Source organism: Lissotriton helveticus, chromosome 7 (assembly GCF_964261635.1).
Source record: "Lissotriton helveticus chromosome 7, aLisHel1.1, whole genome shotgun sequence".
Lineage (NCBI taxonomy): Eukaryota > Metazoa > Chordata > Amphibia > Caudata > Salamandridae > Lissotriton > Lissotriton helveticus.
Genome location: NC_136068.1, coordinates 970143406 through 970163892, shown reverse-complemented (window position 1 = coordinate 970163892; position 20487 = coordinate 970143406). Strand labels below are relative to the sequence as shown.

General features: G+C 43.0%; 1 protein-coding gene across 13 annotated transcripts in view; it reads left to right on the top strand.

Annotated features, from left to right (window-relative positions):
• Positions 1 to 20487, top strand: part of RNF130 (ring finger protein 130) — a 684518-nt gene that overhangs the window by 567901 nt on the left and 96130 nt on the right. For 3 of the 13 annotated variants that reach the window (XM_078653549.1, XM_078653552.1, XM_078653548.1), the window contains 2 exons: positions 6551 to 6631; positions 6718 to 6820. The exons of 7 other annotated variants lie outside the window; for them this stretch is intronic. In XM_078653549.1, the coding sequence (XP_078509675.1) occupies positions 6551 to 6631; positions 6718 to 6787 (151 nt within the window). In that variant the 3' untranslated portion in view covers positions 6788 to 6820. The remainder of the gene's footprint in view (positions 1 to 6550; positions 6632 to 6717; positions 6821 to 20487) is intronic. 3 more of the 13 variants (XM_078653551.1, XM_078653550.1, XM_078653556.1) reach the window with 1 other exon arrangement.

Here is a 20487-nt window from a genome sequence, read left to right as displayed (position 1 = left end):
AAACAGAGGTGCCAAGGGGGTGGATTGTGGCAGGCCTATCAGTGCCCACATAAATGTGTTTTGGGCAGTGATTACAGGTGTGATGTCTTCATGGCCCCACAATTCTGCGCCATATAGAATTGCGCTTGTGACCTTAGAGTTATATATTTTAAGAGCGGGAGCTAGGGGTTTAGTAAAGGAAAGCCTGTGCTCTTTTAAAAGAGCACCCGCCAACTGCGCGTGTCTCAGGGCGAGCACATCGATTTGGGGCTTCCAGTTCAATTTCCTGCTTAAGGTTACCCCCAGGTAGGTGAATACATCAGTCTGCTCTAGAAAAATGCTATTCATGTGGACCTTGCCTCTCATAACCTTTTGAGAGTGGAGCACCATAAACTTTGTCTTATTCATGTTGACCACCAGCTCATGGTCGTGGCAAAACTCCTCAAATCGGGACTGGGCTACCTGTAGACCAGATGAGTCTTAGATAGAATCAAGGTGTCATCCACGAACATGAGTAGCGGGGTTTTCAGGAACCCCAAAGTTGGAGCATCGGTAGGGCATGTGGAATAATACTGTACCACCCTGTCGATAAATAAGGAAAACAGGGTAGTGGCAAGGACATAATCCTGGCGCACACCCTTAGTCACCGGGAATCTGTCTGTAACATCTCCATGTGAGCCCCATCGGACCTGGGCATAGGTATGATCATGCAATTTAATTATCATAGCTAGCAGCTCCGTCGGCATCCCCCCCTCCAAGAAGGCTCTCCACATTTTGTTTCGAGGGACAAGGTCAAGTGCAGACTTCAATTCGATGAAGGCCGCATATAGCGTACCCCCACCTAGAGTAACAACCCGCCAAAATATCATCACAAATCTGAGCACTTGGTCGATTGTGCGGGTTTGAGGTCGAAACCCTGCCTGCATAAGTGATAATATGTTAAATTCCTCTGTCCACTGCTGCACTCGGCTCAGTACCGGCCTCGCAACTATTTTCTGGATAGAGTCTATGAGGCTAATGGGCCTATAGTGACCGGGTAATGCACAGCCCCCCTTTTTATACACCAGAATTATAACCGCACCAGACCAGGTATCAGGAAGACTCCCACCACTAGCAATGGCATTTGCAAGGTAGGTAATCTAGATCACCCAATTGTCTTTGTCATGGGCAAATAAGTCCGCAGGAGCACAGTCGAGGCCTGGGGCCCTTCCACTCGGGGCCAGAGAAAGGACTGTCGCAACCTCCATTTCTTAAAATATTAGGGTGGGTATCGGTGTGGAGATCTTAAAAACTTCCAGGTTATTAGTGGGCGAGGAGAATTGGGCCTTAAAAAACTGAGCCCACTGATCCGGCGGGACATAATTTATAAGTGTGTTAGGTGTCCCACCACTTCCCAGCTTAACTAACTGCCAAAAATTGGCCATATTTTTATCATTGCTCGCCAAAAGCAGATCTTGCCAGCATTTGTTGTCCCACTCCTTCTTTGCTTTCAGTTTGGTTGATATATATTTGGCCCAGGCATTTGATTTTTCTCATATCCTTCGACCTGATAGCCCTTGTCAATTGCCGGTACGCCTCTCTACAGATTTTATTGTACCAAGAGGCCATCGGTACCCCTTCGTTTGCCTTCTTTTTACTGGACTTAATGAAAAAAGTTTTAATGTTTGCAAACAGATCTTTGTGAACCTGGGGGAAAATCTGGTTAATGTCTCCCTGGGAGGAACAGCTTTGGAGACATGTTATTGAATGGGCTACCAAAGCCTTCATTGCACCCAGATCCCCTTCCTTCTCAATAAGCCAGGACCATCTGACTCTCCTCATGTCATTAGAAAGCAGGACCTCAGATCGTATGCCTTCCTCTACCTTATTAGGTATGTTAAATGTGTCTGGGGCCTTAATTGTCATAATAAGGGGGTCATGGTCGCTTTCTGTGTGTTTCTGGACCTTCATGTTGAGAAGGGAATGGCATGATTCGACATTAAACATGATAAAATCAATACGGCTACTCCTCAGCCCATTATTAAATGTATGTGCACCTTCCCTATCTTATTGGGACCTCCCATTAATCGCTCGCACACCCCTTTCCAAGCATAGCCCCTTGGGTTGCAGGGCAGCTTCTGTCCATTTTTTTATAGGGCATAGATCTAGGGACGGAATGTGCCACTGCAAGTCCTCATCGGAGCTTAAATTACCGTCCTCCTGATCAAGCGGTTCAAAGGTGCAATTAAAATCCCCCAAGATAATCAAATTACATCCACCCCTCTGGCTATCTTTGAAGCTGTCTAGAAGTGCAACTGTGTCCGAAAGCCTCCCTCCAGGTTGCCCTCTGGCATAGATATTTATTATCAATGTGTCCCGGTCATGGTCCGTACATAGCCGTAATACCATTATGTCTGGACTATCGATAGGCACCATTTCATACCTGCACCCCTGTTGCTGTCTCACCCAGCAAGTGAGGCCACCTATGGGTCTATCTTTCTGACCCCGTTGGGCATGTTTGAAAAAATTCAAAAAACCTGGCTGATAAACCAGGTCAGTAGCCCAAGTTTCCTGAAAAGCCAAGAGATCAAACTGATCTGTAAACCCCGCCCAATCGCAGGATGCTGTTTTCTGCTAAAGCCCTGCTATGTTCCAGGAGCCACTGTCATAACAGACATGACCTGCCCTTGGCGCAGGCTTCCACAAGGGGAGTGAGGGGGAGGGGCTATATTGCCCACCTGCACTTCAGGACCATAATAGTAGTTGGTTATGGCTGGACCTGCTAAGTGGAAATTGCCCAAGTCATCCCATCCTTCCTTTCTATGTTTCCCTTGCAGGGGGCAAACTCCTCCGAGGTGGCTTAGATTGTTGCGTACGGCATCCTCTTCTGCCATGTCAAGTTCTTATTGGAAAATACGAAGGCATGCATATGGGGGAGCAATTACCAGCAGCCTCAGACTCCCTGGACAAGGGTGACCCAGATTGGGCCAAACAGTTGGGCTCTATCAGTCAGTCAAAGTCTTCTAAAGAGGTGAGGACATCAAAATGATTGTTAAGGGGAACAGGGTAAACAGGATGACCAGGTGTTTGAGAAAACCCGCTCCTTCCAACCATACAGGGAGCGTTGTAGGGTCGGTAGAAGTAACCCAAGGGGAGAACAGCGATGTTGTCCCTAACATCAAGATCCCCAGCTCTCTCCAGAATTCGACGAACTAAGCCAGAAGACCGGAAACTTAATACCACACAATCACCCCTAAGTGCTGCGGGCCATTTTAAATTCATTAAATAATCGGTTCTTGATCCCCGTCCTTGTACTCAATAGATGGAGAGCCTTATTTCTCAAGGTTGACCAATCCTCATTTGCCTGTGGGGCGAGCCCTGGAACATTACCTAAAACTACAGTGTAAGGGACTGCTTCCGGTGGTAGATGTGAGTAATTAGGGGCACACTGAGCGATCGATTGGGAGAACGTGTGCGTGTTTCTCTCGTATCTTGCTGCAGCCCCTGGGTACTGATGCTTCCCTGGATCGAGGGTACACGAGGATTAGCAATACAGGCTGGCTCGGTGGGAATCTGTGCCATGGTAATATCCCCCCTATTCTCCCGACCTCCCTCTACACCCTGAGTGGTGCTGGCCCCAACATCCAACCGTACTCCAGCACAGATTGGTGTGAAGAGAGTCAAGACCTGCTCCAATTTTGTGAGTCTTTCCTCTATTTGGCTCAATTTTTACATCAAGGGGTCTAGGAGATTAGAGATTCCCTGCACTATCCGTGTGTGGAGTGATTCCTCAATGGACATGGGTGGGCTGGCAGCGTCGGCTGGTACCATAATGGTTTGTCTACTATCTTAATTTGCCCTTGCGACTACCAACCGTTTAACCCCACAGGGGGGTTGTGGGGAAGCCTTGGTGGGTCCCTGCCTTTCCTTTTCTTTGATGGTGGTTCCCCTTTCTCTGTGTATTTAGCAGTCCTTCCCCTGGTCGAAACCATCGATGTACATAAACTAATATATGGGCTAGTTGGAATGTCTGGTGGTGAAGTGCAAGGGCCCTGGCTGGGCTGACTTAAAGGGAGGGCGGTGGGGCGGGGAGATATCAGCGTGTGGTAGGGCGGGCAAAGAACCCGCACAATCGCTGAAGGAAGGCGTTAGAGGATCTAAGGCAAGCCTACTTTCAGTTAATAATCTCATGGATCAATACGGATTCTGCCCTTGACAGGAAGGCATCAAGCGTTCCCACCACCCCCAAAGCCTTATGTTTACTAATCGAACCAGCACCCACGGGAGGCATTGCCAAAAGTCAGTTATAACAACATAGTACCTTGTAAAAGTTAATATGAGGGACAGATGAACATAAGGTGGCCCAGCCCAGCCTCTGCCAGTCTCTGACGGGCTCGGATGGGCCCGCCCTTGGCCCGGGCATGGCCCGCGCTGCGGGAGCCCCGGCCCCCTTTTGAACGCCTCCTGGCGCTCAACGATGCTGTACGTGCACGCCGCACAGGATGCTGGGTGTTGTAGTTCTGGGCGGGCAGCAATGGCGGTCCCCAGGCGCCTCGCACCTGTCAGCAGCAGTGCCCCTGTGGTTTTGCTGCAAAAGCAGGCGTCCCAAAGAGTCAGTGGCAGAAACAGGTATCTCCAGCAGCTGGTAAGTGGCCCCCTTTTGAATGCCTCCTGGCGCTCAACGATGAAGTGCGCGACGTGCGCGCCGCACAGGATGCTGGGTGTTGTAGTTCTGGGCGGGCGGGCAGCAATGGCGGTCCCCAGGCGCCTCCACCTGTCAGCAGCAGTGCCCCTGTGGTTTTGCAGCTAAAGCAGGCGTCCCAAAGAGTCAGTGGCAGAAGCAGGTATCTCCAGCAGCAAGCAACCGGTAAGTGGAAACGGGAGCCCTGGCCCCCTTTTGAACACCTCCTGGCGCTCAACGAGGCGGTGCGCAACAGATAAGTGGAAAATGGGCTCTAATTAACTTTCCGTCTATTCTCTTCTACACATTTTAGGGTCAGTACCAATGGTCAGCAGCAGGTGCGGGCATCAGCACCCTTCTAAGTGCTTTAACAACAAACTCATTTCTGAGAGCCCAATGAAAAGGGCATCCATCCGCCATTGACTGTGACTTCTCCAGTTCCCTCTCGCCGTTACCCATATTGCATACCTGAAAGCATGGTAAAGCACAAGGGAGAAGGACAAAGAAAAGCAAAAGACAAATGTGTGTTGCATATTTTGGAATAGCTATACATTGATATTCATGATTCCACCTCCTACAAGGTCGAACAATACTGCAAGCACAAGAGGTTATAACTTTGTAAATGATAGCGGCTTGGTCTCGACTCAAAGAGGCAGTGGCACCTTCTCGGATTCTGCTCTTTTTTCAGACCTATTGGCAAAGCAACTGCACAGACTCCTATTGAAAGTTAATTCAGAGCATTTTAATAGACAGATCGTCTCACGGTTTTAAGCTGTCTATCCAATAATTTAGCGGCCCGAACAATATTAGAGGATTTTGACTCCACATGTAGTGTTCTCAGAAAATGTGGCCCTAAACAGAACCCTGAGGGAGATGCCCCTCATAGATTGTTGAACTCTGCATGTTCGCAAATATTAAAGGCAACTTTAAAAAACAACTGCGATCGGTAGACGATGTCGGATCTGTAAGAGACTCCCATTATGGAGGAGAGAAAAAGGGAGATACGTGAAAGGCATGGGAGGATCGAAATAATTAATCACCCATTTTTTTCAGAGCATGATGTCCCGAAAATTGAAGTTCTGATACCAACATATCTCTGGGTGGCTATTCTACACAGACTTTTGATCCTATATCTCCCACCACTCCCCCCCCCCCCCCCCGCCCCCCTCCCAAACACCACATCTGGATTAGACCTGCCCAGTAACAATGTGCGTAATCAACCTATAACTATAGAGGTGAACGAAGTAATAAGTGCTATTAGGGAGGTGCAACTTTTGAATGTTTGAGCACAGGTACTTAAAATAAATATAGAGGCGATGTTTATATTCTCCCGCAGGCTCTGCCAGAAATCCATCAAAGAAATTCTTAATTTGTATAAACCCAAATGTATATATGCAGGGTCATATAGTGCAGGCCTTTGGGGGTATGCCCATCTGTAATTTTTTCGGCAGGTTGAAAATCGCTTCATGCGACGGTTCCTTGGGGACAGCTACCCTAATTTGCCTTGAGGAATTAGACCTCGCTTATTTGAAAGATGGGTTGGGAGTAGCACCTCTTGTATTATGGATCAAGTTGTGGATAAATCCAGAAGCATCCTTGGTTAGATCCTGTATTTCTGATTGTCTATCTCTAAGTGGAGTGGCTCGAATCCCTTGGTTTAAGTATTTAAAGGAAACCTTTGGGAAAGTCGGCATGAAAGATCTGTTCAACAATCCACATTCGATCACCCGAAGAAGTAAAGAGGAAGTAAAATAATGTTTTTTAAAATACTAATTGGATCAAAGGTTGCATTAGACCCAGTATATGGCATCTCTTATAAAAATAAGTCCCAATAAGTACCTCTTCCAACCTAGAACCTTATCTTGTTTGGGTTGAAAATCCCACCCATCACTGCTACCTTTCTCTTTTCAGATTTTCTATGATCCATTTTAGGATTGCTTTTCCACTGCATTGTGCATTGTCTCAGATTTTCCTGCTTGCTGATGTGACGAGGTAACAAAACAAAGCACCTGTCACTTTACCTTGTTCTTCTAATTATATGCAGAGCCTGGACAAGCCTTTTTAACTTCTATTTTCAGGGAATCTTACTTAGGAACACACGGGGAAGGTCTGATGTTCTTACAGAATTTTTCTACCATCGAAAAATGATATTCAGTACTTAATTTTATTAGGAAGACATTGGTAAGCAGGAATACATGCACATTTTTTTTATCTGTAAATAAGGTTTCGGCTCTCTGTTGTGATAGATTTTATTCTCCAATGCTTGATTTTAACTGATAAGGTACCTTCCATTCCGATTGCATTGTTGTAACTGGGTTCTTCTGAGATGCAATGTTCTCCTTACTACTTTTACCTGCAGAAAGCAAAACTGAAAAGGCATATTCACACTAATTTTACTTCTGTATTAATTGTGTTTGTTATAGTATAATAACATCTTTTGCTTTTTATATTATATTGTGTTTTTATTGGCTTTTATAGCTCAAGATGAATAAAGTTGTCTAGACTTGACTTGAAATTTAAATAAAGCAAATAAGTGGACAAGTAACAAGAAATTCCAAAATATTCCCTTTAAAAAAATTATTTGTCTGCTCTAGATCTTCAAGATGCATGTTTTCACATTAAAATTTCAAAGTAACACAGAAAATGCTAGAGGTTCGTGTACATAATAATTACTTCAGGTAAGTTGTTCTGCCATTCAGACTGAAATAAGCACCAAAGCATTACACAATTGCTTGGTGGTAGTGGCAGCACACCTGAGAAAGAAACTACTAAATGATTGGCTACTTAATGCCAGGACAACGCGGTCTACAAGCAACCATCAGTTTTCAGAATTTGGGGTATCCAGTCAGTGACACAGTTTCTACTCTAATCCCACTGCAGAAGTTCTAGTAATAAAATACACAGAAGGTAATAGTGTATCCTTTGGAAGAGGGATGAGCTTTACAAAAATAATATTTTCCTCTGATTAAAACCTCTTGCATTAGCGTGTCTGGTGTTCTCTTCCTTGTATTCAATGGTGTTTCATTCACATCTTCACAAGAGACATCTCTTCAAGTTCTGTAGAACCAGTGGTCCTAATACTCGGACACTAGAAAGACAAATCTAACCGTACATGGCATATGTATTTGTAAAGTGCACATTCACCCTTTACGGCATCTTTGTGCTGAATAACAGTGTTTACCGTTATTCAACTCATTTTATTGACCTCTGAAGGGTAAAAGCTGAGTGGACCTGTCAGGTTTTGTACCCATCACCTTGAGGGCATACACAAATTCCTTTGTGCCTTAGTCCACTGACCCAGTCTAAACCTTACTACGGTATGTTATCCATCTCACCGCCCTCAACAGTGTAAAAGGCAATTATTTGATGGGGTTTAGGAAACCCCACGGCTCACCTTCAACAAAAACAGGGATCCACAAACAAATCTTCCTGTGATATTAACATGCTAATGCTGAGGGAAGTCCAGCTAGCCCTAAAACCATTATTGCTTTTGATACATCTAAATGGGTATGGATTCAGGCAGGCAACAAAATACCATGGCACTCCCAAGCCTGAACTAAATTAATTATCCTCTCAATGGAGGTGCAGGTCATTTAGGATTGATTGATCACTCAGGAAGCTTCCAGAAGAACATTTTATCTTCCAGAGGAACTGAATGTCAAGAAAAATAACTTTAGGACATCAGTCATAGAAAATCTTGAATCAGTTATCAGAAAGGAAGTTAGTTCTTGGTGAGTTATTTCATCAATAGAGAGAACCTCAGTTGGACTATAGCACAGTCAAAGTGGTTGTGAATCCTAAAATGTTGTGCACACATATCAAAATTATAAGTGAGAAGGAAATGCTGTTTTGATAAATCAGGTAGGCGTCTTTTCCTGCGCTTTTCCACTTAAATTTAGGATACCAAAGGTAATGATGTACTGGTACAGCAATCCACAATGAAAATGTTTCTATTTGTTCTGCTGGTGGAATGAACACTTTTTCTATACTTCTCCTTTCCCCCTTAATTTTTACTGATGCTCTCCAGCTTCACAAAGCCTGTGGGTGAGCATGCGCACCGCAATAAACCCTATAAAATATACACAACTGAAGAGTAATGATGATGAAGCAAAGTTACATATTTGTAAATTTGGTTCTCTATCTTGGATATCTTCATTGTGTCCATCAACAGCATTCCCACCTTTCTGGTAAATCCCTGGAAGGGGATAAGGAGTTTGTTTGTAAAATACATTTGGACAAAGACAGCTGAAATACTGCTTTATAGGGTATTAGGTCACAATGTCATAAGGTACGAGTGCAGGATTTTTTTTTTTGACCAAGTTTTAAAATATTTTGTATTTTTGTGGAAGACATTTCAGACCGTGATACTAAGCCTAAACCTTCTCAGAAATACTTGTACGTAGCATGTGTTGATGTAGATATACTTTCTCTGCATATTCCTTCTATCTAATGTTGGGCTCAATCGGTGTCTTTAACAATTCTTAGCTTGTTTTTCAGCACAGTCCGCATGGTAATGCTTAGCAACCACATTGGTTTTCCATTGATGAGCTTATGCTGAACATAGTGAAGTGGCACTGCAGTGTCTGGCAGTCAGGATAGGATTTCTTTCTTGTGTAGTTCCAGCTGTAGCTGCACCCAGACTACTGCCCCCGAAATCAAAGATTAGATCAGCTTCAGAGAGTGTTATGCCTACTCAAAGAGCTCTATACATTTATTTTTTTAGGTTTATTACGGTAGAGGAGATCAGAGAATTATGTCTTTAACATCAAGGAATATATTACATACAGTGCCCTCTGGGCACAATAGTTGCTTGCCTTGCACCTCATTTCTGTGCCCCAGGGGGACTGTTGTATTGCAGTCGAGGCTGCGGATGCATGTGCCCATTCACTCAAGAGGAACACACTTTGCAGGGACAGTACGCCTGTCACACAGTACGGACCCAGGTAGGGTTGTACCTAGGCTGCAGGTGATGGAGGTGAATTGGCTAAATGGACCCAAGATCTGTACAAATGCTTTGGATACTTCTACAGATCATTGTGTTAATTAGCTTGTGCCAGATACTCCTCCAGATATTATGCGTCATGCATTGCTTCTCTGAGATGACTTTCCTCTGACTTGGGTTGAAACCTCCTACTACACAGGTAGTTGATGTGCAGAATCAAGTAACTGAGATTTTGTATGATTGACCAATAAATTGGATCATTTTTCTACAGTTTTTAATGTGTTTTTAACAACCCTTTGCATATATTTGGGAGAAGCCAGCTTCCACAGTTATTAGGCTAATTTGAACAACTATTGAAGCCTGTTGTACAACTTCTAGTTGACTCAGTGGCAGACTTTTGGGTGGTCCCTGTTCCTTAAGCCAGGACAAGGCATAATGCATTTCCGACATTTCATTTTATGTAGTTCATTGGCCTTGAGGTTACTTGACCATATTCAGGCGTGAAGCTTGGAAACGTAGCATAGCTGCTGAATAGGATGCCTCTAAACACCTTACCTTGAATGTGTGTATTCTGCTGTTTGATGTATGGTGACTTCAGCTAGGAGATAATATTGTTAATCAAGGTTATTGGATTTTCCCCCAGATCAGGAGTATGTTAAGTTGCTCGGGACCATTGTAGCCTACACCTGATCAGGAGTATGTTAAGTTGCTCGGGACCACTGTAGCCTACACGTCAGAGTTCATGCAGAAGTCCAGGTCTTTGGGTTGTCTGCTACATCTAACCTAGCTTGTTCAACACTGTGGTGCATTTCAATGCATGCATCACCAGGGAAGCCTGAGTGTGCTGTAGGTCTGCCTTTATGAGCCACCACCAATATTACCTACCAAGAGCAGAGGTGAAATGAAACCAAAGATGCAGCTTAGGCTTCTGTTATGTTAGGCTGAGCAGCACATCAGCGCTAACCATATAAATCAGAAAGAAAAAGTTCAGGATTGTCTCGTTTGTGCAGATTATAGAAGCAGTGTAGCAGAGAAGACTAAATGGCCTCACTAGACATGCATAGCAGTTTCCGATTCTGCCAGCCCGCAGAAAGCACCTGCACTACATAGAAGTCACACATTTTCATATAAGGCTTTTACCTTTTCACATCAATACCTCACCAGAACAACTACCTCGTAAAAGATGTCAGCCAGGTAAGTGCATTATTTGTGTTTCAGGTCATGACTGGTTTACTGCATGAGATGAATGTTTTCCCAGAGCCATCCGGATTCAAAACCTATGCTTGGCAGAAGAATTCAGTTTGTAGGGCAATTTAAAGTATAAGAGCTGATTTCTCGGTTTTTACCTAATGACAATTTAGCCACTGTAATTTCTCTGTCTAATTGGTTTGTTAATATCCACATAAAGTGACTGAAGAAGATAAGCTACTTTGTCTTTCAAATGTGGATGTGGAATTTTCTGTCCTCAAGTCTATTTGCTTGGAGGCTCCCTCCCCCCAAGCCCCCCCATTCCACCACTGCCAAAGAGCCATCGATAGAGTAGATCTGATCGAGACATCTAGCCACAGATTCCTTATCTTCGAATCATCTCCAGGCACCAGACTGGATCTGGAAATTTTTTCAGCAGAACCTCTGTAGAGGGGGTCGAATGACTCCGTAGCGACGTCGTTTCAAGAATGTGACATCAACAGAGTCCATATAAGCCCTCCCTCGCACGCTGACATCAGTTCTTTCTTTTCTACGCTAGCTATGCAGATCCACATTGCAGTTCCTCTGGCCATTTGTCAGCCTACTTGATGTTTTTTCGTCGACGAAGCAGTGTGCCTTTTTTCTACCCTTCTTCAATGTCCTCGGTGTTCAAGCCTTATGAGTCCTGTGGACGACAAATGCCCGCCACAGACTGTCATGTATTCCTATAGGTCCTGAATCGATCCCCCTATTCCTGACCCTATTCTAGTTAAACAAACCAACAAGTTAACTAGCAGTCAGCCCATGAGGCAGAAAACCCCCATGATGCAGATACCGTTATCTGACGCAGTCACACTACGGCACAGGAACGTGTTATCTGATTAGGTCATAACGCTTGCGATCTAATTAGACAAGCGATATTCCTCCAGCCCCTGATAAGGCATACGGAGTTCTCATAACAAATCAAACCTATGACAACCTGGGCAAAACCCTGCGGCCATTGTTTTGATTTCACCGAGAACTTTAGTAAAAGAATGTGCTAACGAGCAAGTCGTATGACATCTTTATTGACGTATCTATGTCCATCCTTACGTCAATCTCGGCACCTTAAAGGTATAAATATTACCGATCTTGCCATATGCAAACACACGCGTGGTGACGAGACGGAGCAGCCACACTTGCCGAAGCGAAGAGCAGAGCAGACCCCGCTGGCAGCAGCCCCGCCTTTCTGACGCGCTGAGAGACGCGCTGCTTTCTCCTGCCGAGAATCCAGCACCGGCGTTTCTGGGCAGCCCTCGCAGGCCGCCTGGAATATCGAGACCAGAGAGAGAGATACCATTCCTCATTCATCCTAACTTCCAGGTACAGAACTGAATAACCCCTCACAGAGAATTCTTTAGTTATTCACTTGGCAAAAACAAACTTAACTTAAACTGTAACTTTCTATTCCCGCCCACGTATTAGACTTAGGTCAGGTACACGGGGTAGGCGTATCTAGAAACACCAGTTGAGTACGTTTAGTCAAATGTATATGTGTATGTAATATATTTTATTCATTTTAAAACATCTTATGGCTTAGAAACCATATCAATGTTTTTACAGTATTATTTTATACTATTGCTTTTAATGTATGCACTTTACTTAACTATAAGTATTGCAATAATATCGATCCATTTCTCTTGTATGAGAAAAGAGACTGATCAATAAATAACACCTTTTTATTGAACATGCCCGTCTCTTCCTTTTCTCTACATTCTGATGAGACTAAGAATGCACGTACTGACTGAGTAAAATAATTTGCCTTTTGTTCACACGACTCTCGAGATTGACTCTTTATTAGGGGAGAGCAAAGTTGTCATGTTCTATGGTTGTCAGAAACTAAATCCCTTCTTGTCTAATCAGGGAAGTTAAGTCTTCCTTGAACATTCGAGAAAGTTTCTAGTGAACTCTGAGCTAAGCTGGCAAACCCAAAACTTTAAGTCTAGTATCGACAGTAGTAGACCTAGTTAACGTCTGGCCTAGGCCTTTACTGCTGTAGGTATCATTCCAATGCGCAGAGCCTATTGGGAAGATAGGAACTACACTACATGGCGCCCAACGCGTTTGGAAAGGGCGATAAAACTAACGTAAGACATTTAGAGTAACTCAGTCGTGCTTTCTCACTCAGACCCCTTTTCCCAAATACTCCAAAGACGTCTGGAGTGGGTGAAAGGTTATATCCGCCAGACCTCGCAGGAGGGAACTCCTATGTATGGTTCTTGGTATAGTCAACGTTGAAGGATAAACAGTTCCAAAATATTGTGCATCTAATCTTTGTTTCCATAAGAAACCTGATCTGCAAACAAACAAAATAACCTTCAGGACAGTAAAATGTCAGACAATGAAGAAGAAAGAGAGGCAGTTAGATTAGCAACTGAACTCGCAGCAGCTAATGCTACCATGCAGGCAGCAGACCAGGATATAATACTCATCCCGGTCATCTAAAGGAGATCTATAACCCTGAAACTTATAGAAAATGGACTGACACCTAGAGGTGGCACAGTCATATTCGTAATTGAGGCACACGAATATCGGCAGACAGAGGTATATTATTCATGGATACATTTTCCAGCAGCAAATGCTGTAACAAAGTACTTCCACTATTACAAAATAGAGGAACCTCCTAATGAGTACACTCCTTTCGAGGAGGTGGAAGTACCACTCAAATTCCAAGAGCATTTGCTCTTATTTTATGGCGCCCTAAAACATAACAATCACATCACCAGGCTCGGTCCTTTAGGTAGACCAGGAGCAACGTGGCCGGTCCTAGCCGGATACACACCACACCCAGACATCAATGGGATGTCTGTAGCAGAGCTGTTAACACAGCTAAAACAATTAATACAAATTCATAGACAATTAGTACAGTATGTGATGCGGACTTCAATTCAGCCAGCGATTAAACTTCCACAGCTGACCCCTCACCAGGGGAACACAAATAAAATTACACCACAGAACATCCAGTCTTGCCTAGGTAAAGTACCGGCTAAACGGGAACAAATACCATTCTGGTTGGCACAGAAAATTACCCAAATAGAGGCGGTGTTTCCTGACACCACCCCGCTAGAAAAACACAGGATTCTGACTATCTGTCTTCCTATGGGAATCGCACCACACATTGAGGACTGTGACACTTGGGGTACAGTCTTTGCTTCCATCTACACAAAAACGCACGGTGTTCCATCCATTTCGGTGATACCAGATGTGCTAAAACAAATTCAAGACGAATACGGTCCAGAACCTGCTTTAACTCTTGGTATGAAATTACTAAAAGACTTCAAGCAGGTCTCGGCTATATTATTAGCCAACATAAAAGGTGAAGCAGCAAACGTAGCGATCCGCCAGAGGTTAAAAGAGACAGATATAGCAGACCAACCAGCTGAAATTGCCAGAATCATAGAAAAATCCTATGAGGAACTAGGCAGAGATAGTTTAGGTGGAATACCAGTAAAACCGCAACTGACTGAAAGTCCAGAAAAAATATTTTTTAATAATAATTCACCAAAAAAGAACTGGGATGGAAACAAACAATCCAATCCTAAAGAAAAGAAATTCCAGTCCAGAGGAAGGTCTCCTAGGCGAAGAGAGAAATCTCCGAACCAAAGACACAGGTCACCCCAGAGTGACCCCTCTGGGAAAAGATATAACCTTAGAAATAGGGATAATATAAAAAAGCCTGATAGATATCAAGACATTGATACACGTCCCTCTCAATCTTTTCAGACTTCCTCGCAGAAATCGGAAAGAAGAGGACGATCAGAACAAAGAGAAGAGCACACCAAGTCCAAAGACAAGGAACCTGCTCAGCTAAAAAAGAAATTACAATTTCCAAAAAAGAAGGTAGCCAGTATCAAGGTAGTTAACAATGCCGAGAATACTGAGGACACAACTGAAAAACGGAGAGTGGGCTCAGACAATGCTAGACAGTGCAGCAGAAGTGAGCATAGCTCGCAAAGTCCTTATGAATCATCTGGAGACAGTGGACACGAATGAATATCTTCAAGTGGAAACTGCAGACACCAGGGTTAGCAAACCTCACAAGATATACGAGATAACATTACGTATAGAGGGAGATAAGACTAGGAAAATAAGGGGACTATTTTGGGATAACCTCTCCAAGGGTTATGACATCCTTCTAGCTGAAAAAGACTGGCCACCAGAGTTTGTCAGGGAGTGCCCTCATGGCGAAGAAGTAATTATGCCTGCCTTCTCAAATTTAATTCCAATTCATAAAAAATACACACTTGCCAGAAAGTGGGCAGTGGCTCTAGCACCTGCTTTATATAAAAATCATGTAGGATGGGATGAGGACTCCCCTCCTCACAAAATCCAGTTAAAATCACAACCTACTGCACAAAGGCAGTACCCAATTAAGCAAGAAGCTAAAAAACAGGTAAATGAAATACTAGATCAGCTAGAATACCAGGGGGTGATTGAAACTTGCACCTCACAAATGAACAACCCTTTGTTTCCGGTCTCCAAACCAGACAATTCATATCGTCTAGTTTTGGATTACCGACACCTTAACACATGTTGCAAAACTTTTGCAGTGCAAAACTCACACAGTGCTGCACTAATGAATAACATAGTGCGCAAAAAATATAAAACAACCTTAGACATCTCCAATGGATTCTTTTGTCAAAACATAGCACCAGAGAGCAGATATTTAACTGCATTCTCAGTAAATGGCACTCAAAAACAATTCTGTCGGTTAGCCCAGGGGTACAAGAACAGCCCGGGGGTATTCTCAGCGAGAGTAACAGAATTACTTCAACTATATGATGATGAAGCATTATCTTATGTCGATGACATTTACTTAACAGATGATGACTTGGAGACTCACTTGAAAAGAGTGAACACCATAATACTTGGGTTCGCTGCAGAGGGTTACAAATTCAACTTTAAAAAATCCAGAATTGCCCATCTGACAGTCCTATTCTTAGGATATGAGTTATCAAGTGAAGGCAAAAGCCTGGCTGACAATTTCCTAGAGAAATGTGCCGTACTCCAAGCACCTAGAACACTAAAAAACTTAGTCGATTCTAGGCTTCCTAAATTTCGGAAGAACATACATTGCAAACTACGCAGAAAGGGTCAAACCCCTTTATGATCTAATTAAACCAGATTTTAAAAGATCCAATTGGACTCAAATACACACAGAAATTTTGAGATCCTTACAAACAGACATGCTAATTAAAACAAAATTAGAAACACGTGATAACACACGCAATCTTGTGATTCGAGTCATCCCAGGGAGATGCGGATTCACATACCTGACCTCTAATGAGGGAGAAAAGGTACCAATTGCATTCAAATCACACTTGTACACAAAAGCTGAACAGAAATTCAGCAACAAAGAAAAAATTGTTCATGCAGTTCAAACCGCAATAGCTAGAGAAAAAGATCAAGCAGACGGTAGACATATCACAGTCAGAACAGCTGAATCAGCCTTTGAGGCATTAACAACACCGTGTAATTTACCAACAACAACATTGGATCCAGAATGGTTACAATGGGTGAATTCAATCACAACGGACAAAGTATACTACTACTTTGATCCAGAACTAGAAGAATTGAAAAATCTAGCATATGAAGAAACATATCCTCTGCCAATCGACATTCTGCCTTTACGACATTACGCCTGTGTAATCTATACAGACGGACATGCACAACCCTCCGTTTGGGGAGAACAAGCATACAACCCCACATGTGAGATTACAAAAGAAGTGTGGCGCGGAGGTAAACTAAAACCTCTATTAACAAAGACACACTCAGTAGAAACTAATTCAGAACAACAAACTGAAATATTAGCTTTGAAAATGGCGCTAGATAATGCGGATCGCGAATTCCCAACACTTATAGTGTCAGATTCATATTACTGCGTCAAATCATATAACAGCGATTTGCAGACATGGATTCAAAACGGTTACAAAGATGACACAGATGCACCAATAAAGCAGAAACTGCTCTGGGAACAAATAGCTCTTTTACAAAAAGAACTACCAAAGACTCACGTGACTCACTCACTGAGTCATCAGCGTGATGGCGTTCACGTTGTAGGGAATTCATTGGCTGAAACAGCCGCAGCGGCAGCCACTAAATCGGCTCCCGTAGTTCGAAAAAAGCGTACATTAAAATACATTGACGGTGAAACAGTGCTGGCGGTGAAAACATCATCAAAAGGCGACTGCTCAGCGTTACCGATCAACTATCCACTCAATTATACATACATAATCGATGCAAACTCCGTCCCTTTTGCTCGAATCCCTGGAGTGGGGGATAGAGTGATTCCAAACATGGACAGGAGAAACTTGTTAATCGCAGACGCACACATGGGCGAGGGTCTCAGACACCTTAAACTGAAAGATTCTCTGGAAGAATTACAATCACGGTACTGGTGGCCAGGCATGAGCCTGCGTCACACCATGTTTGTAAAAAACTGCCCAAACTGCAACAGAGATCGCAGTGGGGAGAGAAACAGTTTAATACCTCGTCGTTCTACTCCAGGAAAAATCAGGAGTAAAAAGGAAGGGTTGCGATTAACATATACAGGCTAGTTTCCACTTATAATGTAGATCACCAGCACTCGGCTGACGTCCGGACTGTTATACAAAGATTTGCGGGTCTAAATGGCATATACGCTAAGCGCATGCTATGTTTGACTATTGTTTTCACTCAAGCCCTCCAGCCTGGGGGGAAACATGGCCAAATGAGCATAGTCCAGCGGGAATCTTCTCACTTCCTTCCTGAGGGTACGGGACGGTGTAAAGAAAAAACCAAGGCTTAAAGCAATCTATAACGGAAAGGATATTAGGTTCGGGAGCTGGGTGGGTCAAACATCTAATAAGTGTCCAACGTAGTCTCAATAACTTGCCAAGAAATTCTCTGAAGGGATTCAGTGCGTACGAATTATTATTTGGAACTAGGATGATGATCTCTGACATTGATAGTCAGACTTCAGTGGTGAAAGAAAAAGCCTTTGATATCAAATACCGTTTGGCTATTTTGCAGGACTTAAACAAAACAAGAAAAGACCTGAGCAACATAAAGTTGAAACAACAGCCAACAACCACTGAAGAACCACCACCTGTCCCAGCAAGACCTGTCTGGATTCCAAAAGTCGGGGATCTAGTCAGGGAAAAGATCGCGGTAAAGAAGGAATTTGGGCCTTCTTACAGAAAAGCAGTTCCTGTCTTGTCTGTCAACGGGACAAGATCAGTTGTACTACCGCCACTTGCTGGTAAAAAGGAGAACCGAGTTGTATCCATCGACCTGGTAAAACCACAACATGTGGCCGATAACAAACAGTAGGCCAAGTGGACTCCCAATAAGTAGCAGAACACCAAGGTTTGCTACCAGTACAGAGGTCCTAACGAAGAGGCTCATCACATTCGAAACGCCTACAGAAGAACAACAAGGACTATGCAGCAATGCAATAGAACTCAGACCTCTGAAAACCCAAATAAAAACATTTAGCAGAGACACACCAATCTATAATGAAGTACCAAGTGAAAATGCAACCAATGAACCAATTGACAGAACTGCATCCGGCTACTTCATAAACTTCGATGATTCCTCTGAAGGTTTCACTGAATCAAAGACACAGCCATCATCAAAATCCTTTAAAGACAAAGCTAAGGAACTTTTGAAACAACTGAAAGAAACATATCTGATTTCCCCATGGATTGAATTTTGGGTGGGTTTTGGTGCATTTATCCTCATACTTTGGCTCATCATGATACTAACTTTGGGACGCTTCATTGAGGGAAAATATGCAAAAATGGACACAGCAAGTCAGAAAATCAACTTGATCCTCAAACCACACACATCTTCACACGTCGAGAAAAGAGAACTTTCTTCAGCCAACTTCACAGCCAATCCGATACCTGGTGGGGTAGCCTGGGACAACACTGACTATGAAATTTATGGTCCGGTCGAGATCCTGAAATATCCACACCAAATTAAGATCTCATTGAGTGACTTTGCAAAACCAAACTCATTTGCTGATGATTGGGACTTCGAAAGCATTAATAATATGATGTCTGACTTAGTAATGTCTGCTAAATTTACCAAACATGATTATTTACAGGGTTCTACAAATTATGACAGTATGTATTGCTATAACCACTATGGTAACCACTTTTTACATAGATCTGCACAACCTAGAAATGTTTTAAATTATAATCAATGGGAACATTGTGCAACACCTCCAAAAGGGAGCTCAAGAACCGTTTACGACAAATATTCATATTTTTCAGGTTTTAACACAAGTAATGCTGAAACATTTTTTTTTAAATTGTCAAACAAAACAGGGACCAAGACCATGATAACCAACACAAAATTGTTATATTCAGACTCATTCTTTGAAAAAATGAATACTTTTGGTTTTGAATATTGGGACAAAAATGTTGAATTGAAAAGTGTTTGGGGTACAAAAGAATGGCAAGTACAGGGTATAGAAGCTTTGTTTAGAGCCTGCATGATCCCAGAACAAATGATATTTTTAAATGACACTGTTCAACAATCCACCTGTCTTGGCCTAGCCAAAATCAAAGATTTAAATAAACCGTCTATTCCAAAGCCAACAATGTTTAGCAATAACTCTGATACAGATGAAGAGATAGACGTAAACCATATATTAAACCAAAACAGAACACATCCTGATTGGAAACAGTGGTTGATCTGGCCCACAGATACTAATAACTGTCAAGACAGATTCCTGAACAAAACACAGGGGTTCAAAATGACCAGGCCAGACCCTAGATATCCTCAAAGACATCACCCAGGGATAATAACAACCTACAGTGTGGGCAAATTATGCCTTCAATGGCTACAAACTTCCACACTGGCAGAAATTAAGCAACACCTAACTTTACTTACTGATGGTGCTGACTTGCGTGATTTCACTTTGGGACCACGCAAACATTGTCAAAAGCGTTTCATAGCAGCCTCTGTATATGCAGCATACAATGAGGCCTGGAAGGTTACTCAAATTGAAACAGCAGAGAGAATACGGGAAATTGACCGTATTAATTTGGAAAAATCACTTTCTGTAGTGGACAATGGGTTAATGACTCTGTCCTCCAGAATTTTTTCTTTGGACAGCATTGTGTCGTCAGCAATCGATATATTATCGCAAGACTTACTGTTATTACAACACGGTCAGTCACAATTGCGTTCTATTGTACAGCTTGGCTGGACGTTACAAAATCTGCGTTCAGGCTATGTGCCTTGGCGTTTAATCAACACAACGTCACTATTCCAAATCTTTAACCTTACTGATAGACAAATCGGTATGGCACAAAAGGGTGCTGATTATACAATCTTGAGCATTGAAAAACTAGAAAGATTACCAGTGACAATGTCAGAACGACCTGTCAGTGAATGGATAATACATGGGATAATAAATATTCCAATCTCAACCTTCAGGTTTCAATACTGCCAAAAATATATACAGGCTGGCATGTACGAGAAATTGGGAAAGGGGTACCTTAAAACAACATGGAACCTGCCCTATTCACATGCATGTGTCAGTAATAAAGGACAGAAAGTGTTTCTTAGTGGCAACAATTGTGCGATGTCACTAAGTGGCACACTTCTGTGTAACGGAATTAGTTTGCATGGAGCCTGTGAAGGGAATTCATACAACCTTTCATGTCACCAGCAAGGCGCACCTGCA